The following is a 14,679-nucleotide window of genomic DNA, read 5'->3' on the forward strand; positions in this document are numbered from 1 at the left end:
GGGCTCTGAATCTGGTACAGGAAGAGCTTTGGAACTTCAAAAGCTCTCCACATCCCCGCAGGGGCACAGCGCCCTATGACGCAGGAGAACTGTTAACAGAGAAGAAGCCCGTCTTCCAGGGAATCCCCCCATTGTGTGAGAAGCTGGAATAGTGCAGAAAACATAACACTACAGTGTGAAAGAGAAAAAAAGGCTGCTGTCGGAGAGAAAATAAAACATTCTACCAACAAGTACTGGAAAACAAAAGAAAGACCACTTCTTATCAACCTGTTGCAGAACCCAATCCTGTAGATGTCTAGGAAGAGAAATAATAAATCAGTAATTGCCATGAATAACCAAGGCAACAAAACAGCTGTGAAAGAAAGTGAAAAATCTCCAGAAAAGGCACTTAAAGATATGGAAATATGTGACTTAAATGACAGGGAATTCAAGATTGCAGTTCTAAAAAACTCAATGAGATGCAAGAAAACACAGATAGACAGTTTAATGAACTCAGAAACACAATCAAAGAACAGCATGAGCATTTTACAAAAGAGATTGAAATTTTAAAAAAGAACCAAATAGAATTTCTGGAGATTAAGAACTCAATTAAAAAAATTAGGAATGAAATAGCCAGCTTAGGTAGTAGAGTTGACCAGATGGAGGAAAGAATCAGTGACATCGAAGATAGAAACCTGCAGATGACACGGATAGCAGAAAAAAGAGACATGAGACTTAAAAGAAATGAAAGAACTCTACAAGAACGTTCTGACTCCATCAGAAAGAACAATATAAGAATAATGGACATACTAGAAGGACAGGAAACAGAGAAGGGAACAGAGAGTACATTCAAACAATAGTCGATGAGAACTTCCCAAACTTGTGGACAGAACTGGATCCTCGAACCTAAGAAGTAAATAGAATACCTAATTACCTCAACCCCTACAGGCCTTCTCCAAGCCACATTGTATTGAAGCTGTCTAAAATCAACTACAAAGAAAGAATCCTCAAGGCAGCCAGGAAAAGAAGACGGTAGCCTACAAAGGAAAGCCCATTAGATTATCATCAGATTTTACAGCAGAAACTCTACAAGCCAGGAGGGAGTGGAACCGTATATTCAAACTATTGAAAGAGAGAAATTATGAGCCAATAATAATATACCCAGCAAAGATATCCTTTAAATATGAAGGAGGAACAAAGAGCTTTCCAGACATACAGAAGCTGAGGGAATTTTCTAATACACGACCTGCACTACAAGAAATACTAAAGGAGGCTCTTCAACCACCATCAACAGGGATAATTTGTGGCAAATAAAGCAAAAAAGGGGGAGAGTAAAGGCCTGAACTGGAATATGGGAATGGAGAAAGTAAACGTGCTCAAGAAAATGGAATACTCTAAATATCAAACTTTCTTTTACATAAACATAATGGCAACCACTCAGAAAATATTCAGAACTGAAATACGTACTGTAATAAAAGAAGAAACAGAGGGAAACATCATAGAATACCACCACACAGAAATAATAGACAACAACAAAAAGGCAAAGAAACAATGGAGACACAGGCTTACCAGAAAACTAAAGATAGAATGACAGGAAATCCTCACATATCAATAATCACCCTAAATGTAAATGGACTGAACTCACCAATAAAAAGGCACAGAGTAGCAGATTGGATCAAAAAACTAAACCCAACCATATGCTGTCTCCAAGAGACACATCTCAGCTACAAGGACAAGCATAGACTCAAGTGAAAGGGTGGAAATTGACATTCCAAGCAAATGGTACTCAGAGAAAATCAGGTGTAGCCATACTGATATCAGATGAAACAGACTTCAGGGTGAAAAGATAACAATAGACAAAGATGGATAGTTCATAATGGTAAAGGGGACTATACAACAAGAAGACATAACAGTCATCGATATTTATGCCCCCAATCAGGGAGCACCAAAATATACCAAGCAACTACTAACAGAACTAAAGGGAGAAATTGACCAAAACACAATTATACTAGGGGACCCAAATACATCATTGACAGCTATGGATAGATCATCCAAACAGAAAATAAATAATGAAATAGCAGCCCTAAATGACACATTAGATGAAATGGACATAATTGACATTTATAGAGCACTTCATCCTAAAACATCAGACTATACATTTTTTTCTAGTGTACATGGAACATTCTCAAGGATAGATCATATATTGGGACATAAAACTAGCCTCAGCAAATTTAAGAAGATTGAAATCATACCAAGCATATTCTCTGATCACAAGGCTTTGAAATTGGATATCAACTGCAAAAAGAAAGCAGGAAAAAACAAAAATACATGGAGATTAAACAACATATTTTTAAAGAACGACTGGTACAAAGAAGAAACTAGAGGAGAGATAAAAAAATACACAGAAACAAAGGACAATGAAAACATATCCTACCAAAATTTTTGGGATGCAGCAAAAGCAGTTTTAAGAGGGAAACTTATATCATTACAGGCCTATCTCAAGAAACAAGAAAAATCCCAGATAAATATCCTCATGTTACATCTTAAAGATGTAGAAAAAAAAGAACAAATAAAATCTAAGGTCGTTAGAAGAAAGGAAATAATAAAAATCAGAGCAGAACTAAATGAAATAGAGAACAAAAAGACAATAGAAAAAATTAATGTGACAAAGAGCTGGTTCTTTGAAAAGATTAACAAAATTGACAAACCCTTGGCTAGACTCACTAAGATAAAAAGAGAGAAGACACTAATTAACAAAATCAGAAATGAAAAGGGGGAAGTTATCACGGATGCCACAGAAATACAAAGGATCATCCAAGAATACTATGAAGGACTATATGCCACCAAATTCAATAACCTAGAAGAAATGGACAAGTTCTTAGAAACATATAGCCTTCCAAGGCTGAACCATGAAGAACTGGAAAATCTAAACAGACCGATCACCAGTAACAAAATTGAATCAGTCATCCAAAACCTTCCCAAAAGCAAAAGTCCGGGACCAGATGGCTTCACTAGTGAATTCTACCAAACCTTCAAAGGTGATCTAATACCAATCCTGCTCAAACTCTTCCAAGAAATTGAAGAAGAGACAGGACTCGCTAACCCATTTTATGAGGTCAACATTACCCTGATACTAAAACTTGGTAAGGACAACACAAAAAAATGAGAATCACAGATCAATATCTCTGATGAATACAGATGCAAAAATCCTAAACAGAATTATAGTAAATTGAATACAACAATGCATTAAAAAGATTATTCATCACGACCCAGTAGGGTTCATCCCCAGGGCACAAGGATGGTTCAACATCCACAAATCCATCAATGAAATACATAACATAAACAAAATAAAGGACAAAAATCGTATGATTATATCAATTGATGCAGAAAAAGCATTTGACAAGATACAACATCCATTTATGATTAAAACACTTAATAAAATAGGTATAGAAGGAAAATACCTTAACATAATAAAGGCCATATATGACAAACCCTCAGCTAATCTCATAATTAATGGTGAAAAACTGAAGCCCTTTGCTCTACGTTCAGGAACACGACAGGGCTGTCCCCTATCACCTCTGCTTTTCAACATAGTGTTGGAAGTCCTTGCCAGAGCAATCAGGCAAGAGAAAGAAATAAAAGGCATCCAAATTGGGAATGAAGAAGTTAAATTGTCACTTTGCAGATGACATGATGCTATATATAGAAAACCCTAAAGACTCCACCAAAAAGCTATTAGAAACAATCAACGAATACAGTAAAGTTGCTGGCTACAAAATCAACGTACAAAAGTCCATTGCATTCCTATATACTAACAATGAAATCTCAGAAAAAGAAATATAAAAAACAATTCCTTTTGCAATTGCAGCAAAAAGAATAAAATACCTAGGAATAAACTTAACCAAGGATGTGAAAGACCTATATGCTGAAAACTATAAGACATTTTTAAAAGAAATTGAAGAAGACACAAAGAAATGGAAAGACATTCCATGCTCATGGATTGGAAGAATCAACATAGTTAAAATGGCCATATTACCCAAAGCAATATACAGATTTAATGCAATTCCCATCAAAATCCCAATGGCATTTTTTAAAGAAATAGAACAAAAAATCATCAGATTTGTTTGGAACCACAAAAGACCCTGAATAGCCAAAGCAATCTTAAGAAAAACAACAATGCTGGAGGTATCCTAGTCCTTGACCTTAGCTTGTACTTTAGGGCAACCATAATCAAAACAGCATGGTTTGCCAGAAAAACAGACATATAGACCAATGGAATAGAAATGAGAACCCAGAAGTAAATCCTCATAAATATGGACAGATAATTTTTGACAAAGAAGCCAAAAACATGCAATGGAGAAAAGACAGCCTCTTCAATAAATGGTGCTGGGAGAATTGGAAAGCCACATGCAAAAGAATGAAACTGGACTGCTATCTGTCACCATGTACCAAAATTAATTCAAAATGGATCAGAGACTTACGCATAAGACCTGAAACAATAAACTACATAGAAGAAAACATAGGTACTAAACTTACAGACCTTGGGTTCAAAGAGCATTTTATGAATTTGACTCCAAAGGCAAGGAAGGGAAGTAAAAGCTAAAATAAACGAATGGGACTATATGAAACTTAAAAGCTTCTGCACAGCAAAAGAAACCATCGACAAAATAAAGAGGCAACCAACTGAATGGGAAAATTTTTGCAAACAGTGCCTCCGATAAGGGGCTAATATCCAAAATATACAAGGAACTCATGCAACTCAACAACAAAAAAACAACTCAATTGAAAATGGGCAGAGGACCTGAAGAGACATTTCTCCAAAGAGGACATACAAATGGCAAATAGACATATGAAAAAAATGCTCAACATCACTAATCATCAGAGAAATGCAAATAAAAACCACAATGAGATATCACCTCACCCCAGTCAGAATGGCTATCATCAACAAGACAGATAGTAACAAGTGTTGGAGAGGCTGTGGAGGAAAAGGAACCCTCATCCACTGTTGTTGGAAATGCAGACTGGTGCAGCCGTTATGGAAGGCAGTGTGGAGGTTCCTCAAAAAAAAATTACGGATAGAATTTCCATATGACCTAGCAATCCCTCTCCTGGTTATCTACCCCAAAAAATCTGAAAACATGTATCCAGAAAGATACATGTGCTCCAATGTTCATTGCAGTTTTATTTACAGTGACCAAGACATGGAAACAACCAAAATGTCCTTCGATAGATGAGTGGGTAAAGAAGTTGTGGTATATATACACAATGGAATACTATTTGGCAGTAAGAAAAGATGAAATAGGACCATTTGTGACAACATGGATTGATCTTGAGATTATAATGCTAAGCAAAATAAGTCAAACAGAAAAAGTAGAGAACCATATGGTTTCACTGATGTGTGGTATTTAAACCAAAAACAACAAAAGAAGAAGACAAACAAATGAGAACAAAAACTGATAGACACAGACAATAGTTTAGTGGTTACTAGATGGTAAGAGGGGGAGGGGTGGTAGACGAGGGTAAAGGAGATCAAATATATGGTGATGGAAGGAGAACTGACTCTGGGTGTTGAACACACAATGGGATTTATAGATGATGTAATAAAGAATTGTACACCTGAAATCTATATTACTTTACTAGCAATTGTCATCCCAATAAACTTTAATTTAAAAAAAGGAGAATGAAGAATAAAGTATAATGATGGATAAATTCCAAGGAGGAAATAGTACATAAATATGTTGTCAGTGGGTAGGCGAATTTGTAGATTTTTAGATAACAGTAGGTACAAAGTTAACAATTTATCAAAATGACCTAGGTGGAAATATATAGGGTAGGTGATAGTAGCAGTGTATGAACTGATATCCTGACAAATGTGAAGATTGGGGGGGGGGCGATATATGAATAAATATGAAGGAGAATCCTAATGAAACCCTACTGTCCCAGGTTGATTACATCTGTGTCTGTTGCACTGCCCAACACTTCCCCATCTCCTCTTTATTTTCTCTTCCTGGCAACTCTCCTTACTCTGTTTCTCTTTCTGCCCTGTTCGGCTTCCTTTTTTTCCTTCCTCTTTCTTCACCTCTTGTTTCACCAGTGATTCCCAATGATATCCTCACATTATTTCGTAGTAGTCCAGGTGGCTATAAGGTTAGAGGTCTGTGATTTCAAACAGGATTGAAAACTGCATTCATACCATAAGGTGTGCTTTCTTGGCAAATAATAAAACATTATGAAACCTAGTACAAAGATGAACAAATAGTTCTTATAAGTAATAAAATAGCAGTATACAACTCAGACAAGTCATGATGTTATATATATATACAACCTGTAGATATGGGGAAGCAATAAGTGTACAACCGAAAAGTTAATTAGTAATTTACATAGGCTGGAAGGAAAAAGTTCAAAATCCATGCTCACTTATCTCCTATATAAAACACTCGCAATCTCTGTTCAATGATCATCTGTCACAACTGCATTAGTCTTTAAGTGTAGTTGTTAAGACTGCTTGTGTTTCTGCCTTGCTCTCACGATGGTGGATTACACGTTTATATGGACTCGAATTCTGTTCCTCTCCTGCTATTTTCTGACTGCTCATTGTGTACAACGTAAGAAAATTTTAAATTACTTAATTTCTATAGGTTGAACATATAAATAATCGATTAGATTTTAATTAGAGTGGGAATCGAGGATGTGGTAGGTAGCTTAAGGGACTAAACAGTATTCCAAGCAAAGATTTTATTGTTAAAAATTCACAAGCCTGAAAGTCTGATTTCCTTAAAAGTCTTTATTTTTAGACAGGATAAATAATTGTTTTTCCCTGAAGCTAACATACTTGTCTCTGATCTCTGAGATAAATATAAGAAATTCTATGGACTACCAACTAAAATTTTAACTTGCATCAATATTAGTGATTGTTTTAGACTACTTAAAATTAGCACTTTGTTTCTCATAAAATGCAATAGAGGTTGCACTTTATTTTTCAGAAAATTTTCACTCTGCAATATGGTGAAATCATATCTTCTATAAAACATGGCCTAAAATCTTTGCTAAGCCAAGAATTACAATTCTTTTTTCAAAACACTGCCTGTTGAAAACAGATGTGACTTAAATTTCCCCAAGCAGCACCATTAGATCCATTAATTCTGGTGAGGGATTTTTGCAATGTTGGGTAGTTAGATGTTCAGTGGACCATTTTGGTCAACTGAAATTGTTTCCATATTCAAAAATTAGAGTGAAACTCTTAAAGTACTATATTTTGTTTTCACTTTAAAATGTCATTATGTTTCTGATGTCACCCTTTCGCTTTTTTTTTCCAAATATGTTTATGTGGCAAAATCAGTGTGTCATGTTTTATGTTAAGAAAAAATACGCTTTCCAAAGCACACATAATTTTCCTTTGCATTCTATAGGCCTGATCTTATCAGAGATCTTTTCCCTTCTTGCCCGCCACTTCTAACCCCAAATAGATACTCAAAGGCCTGCGACTCAGGCAATCTGAAATCTCACTGTATAGAATCTCTTCTTTGTGTTTCGGCTGGCGGAGGGTCAAAATAGTTCTCCCTTTCTTGGAATTACATGTTTCTGTGCATGTTAATAAGTCCTATGACTCCTAATAAAATTTCCTACTCACTGATTTTCAGACTTTGGAAAACCTTTGCTCAGTGCAGATTGCTACCGTGTTCCCCAAAAATAAGACCTAGCCAAACAATCAGCTCTAATGGGTCTTTTGGAGCAAAAATTAATATAAGACCCGATATGATATGATATGATATGATATGATATGATATGATATGATATGATATGATATGATATGATATGATATACCTGGTCTTATATTATAATAAAATGAGACCGGGTCTCATATTAATTTTTGCTCCAAAAAACGCATTAGAGTTGATTGTCTGGCTAGGTCTTATTTTCAGGGAAATACAGTAGAAGGGGTACTGCAGCCATATCATTGGCAGAATGACTTAGAACCCCAGTGGCCTGCTAGTAGGGTGACCAATGTATCTGTATCAACCAGGGCACTTTGAGAGTAAAAAGAGCATTATTAAGAATTAATTCAAGACAACAGGCACAAACTGGAACTGTACTAACAAAGCAGGATTATGTTGACCTTATCTTTGGATAAATTGTTTTGTCTTTCCTTAGCCAGAGATGATACTCCCATTTAGTCCAAAAGAACTTCAAATGTTAGATGTCTTTTGGGCTGTAATGCTGTGTGTTGACTTTTTTTAAGCCATGCTGTGAAAATCATCAGGTACAAAATAATAGAATGAAATCATGTTTATTGTTCATCTAGATTTTTGGAGCCTGGTACCTGAAAATGTGATATGTGAACATTCTTAAAGAACCACAAAGTTATTTTTATTTTCATATTTTAAGATTTTTTAACATAAATAGTTATTCTAACATGTAGAACTTTTCACATGTGTATTAGCCAAATTTGAACCATTTGTTCTATATTGTTGAGGGATGTTTGAATGTTATTTACAGCCAATTGCACATCTGTGACTGACTTTGATGACTGTCCAGGGGATGTAAAAGATTTCTGTCCAGAGAATATTGTTTGTGCATGCAAAGATGGAGAGCCTTTTTGCAAGTAAGTGGTTATGCATGCTGTAAAAGCAGACTAAGCACAATGTATTGTAATAATTCACTTTGTTTTTATTTGTTTGCCATATTCAACAGATACAATACTTGTTTTAAAATAGCATTTTAATCAGAAATGGCTCCTATACATATAGCATAGTTTTTGTAGATTCCTTAAAATAGTTTAATCTACTGTTTAAAAACAATATAATAAAATTTAAAGCATTAAATGAGACAATGTATATTAACTTTAAAAGATTAACATCATTCAAAACTGCTTTTCTCAGACTTTTTACAGATAAGTTACACATATTCATAAATAAACTGTTTTACTGTTCTAAAGAAGAAAAAAATAAGGTGTGTCTCATGTTATGGAACGGCAATAATCCTGACATGTTATATATTGATAAAGTTTTTGTAAATCAAGAAATATTTAAAATGCACTGTGATTCCATCCCTATTTTCGAGGTTTACTTTTTATAAAAAAGTATGTTCTTTGAGTCACAAATAATTTTTTCTTTCAAAAGTTAGGCAGAGTTTCTATTTTGTTCACACCATAAAAATGAGAGTAGTTGGTCAAAAATGGGGAGAAGACCTAAGAAAAAGAATAATATAAGAATAAGAAAGAGTGCATCTCTGAGAGAAAGAGAGGATAGGTAGTCAGGAGGCAATAATGAAAGGTTTTCCAGAGTCCATGCCTGTTGAACTGAATTTTGCAAACTGGTAGTAAGAAAACCAGGTGTAGGCAAAGGAACCAGTATACGCAAAGACACAGGTTTGAGTGAATTTCGTGTTCAGAAATGTGAGTAATTTGGACATGCTGAATGACAGTATTTTCAGTTCCTTAAGTGCACTGTTTTCTCTCTCACCTCTTGATGTTCACATATACTACAACTTCTCTCTATTATTCTTCTTTCACCTTCTCTCCTCTCACCACAGCTCTTCTTCCCTTGACACATTCCTATTTAACCTTTGAGATTAAGCTCAATCATATTACTAACATAGCACTTAAACCACTCCACTGCAATTTCTTTGAATGTAGGGTATATATTTCCTTTTTGAGAGCACCAAAACAACAAGAATTTTGTTTTATGTACCTCCAGCCCCTAGCATGATGCCTGTCATATAGAATGTGTTCTGTAGTGATTTGTTGAATGAATCAGTCATTCAATGGGAGTGGTTTGCTCAATAGTGGAAAATATTGGAAGAATATTGAAGATGAAAAGTTATTTTAAAAAGCCATTGGATTTAGCACTTAGGAATTGTAGGTGATACCCTTTGAGAATGTCGTTCCAAGGTTCAGATGAGAATACAAGCCAGATTGTGAAATTACATCCAAGAAGTGAAAAGTAAATATAATACAGCAATGAAGAAACATATATAAGTCACCTGATAATTTTAATGTTATTTGTAAGCTCCGATTTGGTGGAATTCTGGAGGCATATATTCAACTTTTTTTCTAAAAGCTAATTGCCCTTTATCTACTGTCCTAATCCTTATTATAATATTTGCCTCACTTGTTTTACAAGTCTTTACAGTTGTTAATTGCCATGTCACATTGACATTATGCCTATTTTGAAAATTTTCTCCACCAATTTGATTAAGACAAGTTACTTCAACTTATTTTACTGGTGGATCTCAACATGGGGCATTGCTGCTCTGGAGTTGGTGTGCCTGTGAATATACTGTGTTTCCCCAAAAATAAGACCTGGCCAGACCATCAGCTCTACTGTGTTTTCTGGAGCAAAAATTAATATAAGACCCAGTATTATATTATATTATATTATATTATATTATATTATATTATATTAGAACCAGTCTTCTATTCTATTCTATTCTATTCTATTCTATTCTATTCTATTCTATTCTATTCTATTCTATTCTATTCTATTCTATTCAAGACCCAGTCTTCTATTATAGTAAAATAAGACCGGGTCTTATATTAATTTTTGCTCCAAAAGGTGCATTAGAGCTGATTGTCTGGCTAGGTCTTATTTTTGGGGAAACACGGTATGTCTGTTAGCTTCTTTGAATGTCTACCTGATGACAAGTGATCATTTTTTATTACTAAATGTATTTAGCACCACACTATTTGGGTCAGTTATTTTGACATTGTTAATCAGAGTTAGGCACTAACAAATCAGAATTGAACATACTAGACTAAATTATATTATCGTTATTTTTAAATTCTTAAAACATTTTAATGAGATTGCCAAAATTGTCTTAGGATACACATACCATCACCAGCACCCACACCCCTATAGGCAGATATCTCACACACACACACACACACACACACACACACACACACATCCCAAATGTTTCATTTATATAAAAAATGAACAAAAGCCAAATTTAGAATATTTTTAAAGTCAGAGAACTTAATAAAATTGACCAAACCAAGAGTCTGATATATAATTTTTAAAATTTTCAGTCGTTTCTCATTTGTTTGTCTTGTTCTTTTGTTAAAAAAAAAAAAATTTCAGTCATTTTATTTTTACATTTTTCTTAAAGTATTTTCTTATTTATTATTTCTATAGTTTTTAAGAACTCTATTTTACATTTTTACAAATAGAATAAGGACTAAAGATCATTTTAGATTTTATTTAAAAAATTCAACTAACTCTGACCCCCTACCTCCATCACTGTTATCAAAATGAAAATTACTAATGCTATAGATCTGAACAGGATTCTTTTTTTTTTCTTTACTGAGGTATAATTAGTATACAAAAATTACACATTTAATGTATACATCTTGATGAGTGTATCTATCACTTCCAAAAATTTCCTTGTATTCTTTTGTGGTATCTTATCTTTTCTTCCTCCCTCCCTCTCTTCTTTTCTTCATTCCTTCCTTCCCTCCTTTTTTTTATGTAAGAACATGATATCTATCCTCTTAACATATTTTAAAGTGCACAATTCTGAATTGTTAAATGTAAGTCCTGTGTTGTACAATGGATATCTAGAACTTATTTATCATGCATAACAGAAACTTTATACACAGTGAAAAACAAGTCCCCATTTCCCCCTTCCTCCAGCCCCTCCCTAACAGCCTCCAAACTCTGCTTCTATGAGTTTGACTATTTTTATTTGGAATAGTTGATGTATATCGCGACATTTCTCACATACTTACTGGATATTGAGGAAAAAATGTAAACTACATTTTAAATGTATCTTTACATAAAGGTTTTATTTCCTATTGATGATCAAAAGAAACCATTCACATACTTCCCAGGATTGCTATGAGAATTAAATAAGATAAATTATTCAAAATCCCTCACATAGTAACTGGCTCAGAGAGGTGCTCCAAAAAGTTGGTTCATTTCTTTTCCCTGGTTTCTATGGTGTTAAGCACAATGGTCAATTCTCAATCTTCATCTTACTTAACCCATCAGCAGCATTTAACACACTTGATCGATCACTTTCTCCTCTTTGAATTTCCATGACTCCCAGGATGTCCCTCTCTCCTATTTTGTTCTTCGGCCTCGCTGTCCACTTCTCAATTACCTTTGCTAGTCTTTAGTCTCCCAACTACTTAATGTTGGACTGTCCCAGGGTTTACTTAGTCCTCTTTATACTTCCTCCATTGGTGATCTCATCCAGTCTCATCTTTAAATACTATCCAAGCTGGGAAAATTCATAATTCCAGATTCAGAGATATAACTGCCTATCAGCATCTCCACTTGGATATCTAATACGCATTTCAAAATCAGCAAGTACAAAAGTGAATTCCTCAACCCCTATCACTACCACCCCAAACATTTTCTTTTTACAATTTTTCCCATCTTAGTTGATGGCTACTCCATCCTTTCATTTCCTTAGGTCAAAAACCTTAAAGTCATCCTTCAGTGATCTTTTTCCCACACACTCTACTTTCTGTCAATCAGAAAATCCTGTTGGTTCTACCTTAAAAAAGAAAAGTAGAAATAAACCATTTTTTGCCTTCTCCACCACCGTTATCATTCTGATCTAAGCTATTCTGGATGTCTCTTGCCTAGATTACTGAACAACAGCTTTGTGACCTTTCTCCCTGCTTTTACCTTTGTCCCCTAACAGTAAAGAACAGAGTGATCCTTTCAAAACAACCTAGATCACATCACTCGTCTTCTCATTGTAAAAGCCAAAGTCCTCACAAGGACCTATAAGCTATTTTATCTGTTTTTCCTTCCTTGGCCTTATCTTCTACCTCCTTAACTCACTGTGCTCCAGCCACACTGATTTCCTTGTGTTTCTCAAACATGCAGGCACACTCCCTCCTGCTTTAGAGTCTTTTGTACTTGCTGTCTCCACTGCTTGGAATGCTCTCTTCTCCCAAAATACCCTATGGCTAACTCCCTCACCTCCTCAGTCTTCCTTCAAATGTTAGCTTCTCAATTAGCCCTGCCCTTTACTACCCTATTATATCATGCAACCTGTCCCAGTATCCTTCCCCTCACATTTCCAATCCTCCTTACCCTGCTCTACTTTTTCTTTTTTCCCCTAGCTCTTATCACCCTTAAACATGCTAGATTATTTAGTAATTATGCTTATTTCTGTTGTCTGTCTCTCTGCTATACTTTAAGCTACTTGAGGACATGGATCTTTGTTTTATTCACTGGTCTATCTCAAATGCCTGGAACAATACTTGGCACATAGTAGGCACCCAATAAATGTTTTTGAATTAATGAATGAAATGCTATTGTTTAATAGATAATTCCTTTGTGATTCATTCCTAAGCTAAACAAGAAATATATTCTTGCTAATGTCTTTTTTTCCAAGAAGTCCATGAGGATTGATAAGACATTTTCAAATATATTTTGACCTCCTTAAATGAATGACATGTGTTACATATTAAAAGCCATGTCCTATTGAGTAGATTACTACCTACTTGAAGCTGATAGATTCATTTTCTTATAGAATCCTAGACTGTCAGAGGTAGAAAAGATTATAATAATCACCTAATCAATCCCTTCATGTCACCCATGAAAATACTCCTTAATATACTGAAATAATACAAACCAGGAGAAGCTTACTTAGGATCTGACATTTACTGTTCAACTGGGTAATCAATTCTACAGGAGACAATGAAGCAATCTCTAAAGACACTACCTGAACTAACCTTGCCATTAGTCACTCCCATAGAGGATGGTGAGAAGTCATATTACTCCTGTCCGAAACCAATAGACGTTTCTATGTGGTTATATGCCATGCCAGTTCAGTCTATGCACCAGAGAACCACATTCAGGTTATTTGGCAGAGTGTCAAGGCTTTATAAAAAAACACTGGAAGTTTCTATCTGAGTCATTTATTTCTATAAACTAGAGGAAGAAAATCTAGAGTAATGGGAACGATGGGGATAGATTTTGCTGGCAGACAGTCTATTCTCGCCTTCTCATGTTTTTTCTTGTATTTGTTGTAGGGTGGCAGAGTCAGTCTGTTAACCTGCATTCATCGCTGTAAGTGTGGGTGGAGAGAACACCCAGCCTGCGGTTATATAACTGGTAGACTAGGCTGTTTCAAACTTTTCTCATAGTACTGACAGAACTAAAGTAGCTGGAGTAAAGAGAAGTATGAACAGTGGGCAAAATATGGATAGTTTTAAAAGTGGTTGCCTTTTTTTCCCCCCTAAGTGCCACATCTTCATTAGTTAATGGTTGGGAAATCCTGACAGCCTTCGGAATGCTGACTCAATGTGTTCAAACCTGTAGGTTTTAGAGTGTTTGCTTAAGTGGAAAATAGGACAACATAAATCTGTTAAGGGCCTTAAAGGGAAACCTCATGGATTAATACTAATGAAAAGTTTGATTCAATCAGAGGAGACAATTTTTCTTCTAATTTGTGAGCTTGTTCTATTTCTATTATGTCTCTCTAGATGTCCAAATTACAGAAGTCAGTGGAGAAATTATTGGTACCTGGGGGCCAAATGTGACCAGCTCTGGAATACTCTGGACCTGATTTTAGTAGCAACATTGCCTGGAATAGGACTGGCTTTAATAGTTGGTGTAACAATCCAGACTATCCACTACTGTAAAAAGAAGTCAAAGGAGAATATAAATGATGAACAGTAAGAAATTTCTAAATACCTCTGAGAATGATAGGAAATCTCTTGTGTGATCAGCAAATGAATCA

General features: G+C 35.1%; 1 protein-coding gene across 1 annotated transcript in view; it reads left to right on the top strand.

Moving 5' to 3' along the window:
- Positions 1-6,446: 6,446 nt before the first annotated feature.
- The window catches only part of LOC109437909 (uncharacterized), a 65,489-nt gene continuing 57,256 nt past the window's right edge, over positions 6,447-14,679 (top strand). Inside the window, exons 1-3 of the mRNA XM_019717431.2 lie at positions 6,447-6,584; positions 8,476-8,581; positions 14,423-14,614. Of these exons, the coding sequence (XP_019572990.2) occupies positions 6,509-6,584; positions 8,476-8,581; positions 14,423-14,614 (374 nt within the window). The 5' untranslated portion in view covers positions 6,447-6,508. The remainder of the gene's footprint in view (positions 6,585-8,475; positions 8,582-14,422; positions 14,615-14,679) is intronic.

This window comes from Rhinolophus sinicus, chromosome X, assembly GCF_036562045.2.
Source record: "Rhinolophus sinicus isolate RSC01 chromosome X, ASM3656204v1, whole genome shotgun sequence".
NCBI classification, from domain to species: domain Eukaryota; kingdom Metazoa; phylum Chordata; class Mammalia; order Chiroptera; family Rhinolophidae; genus Rhinolophus; species Rhinolophus sinicus.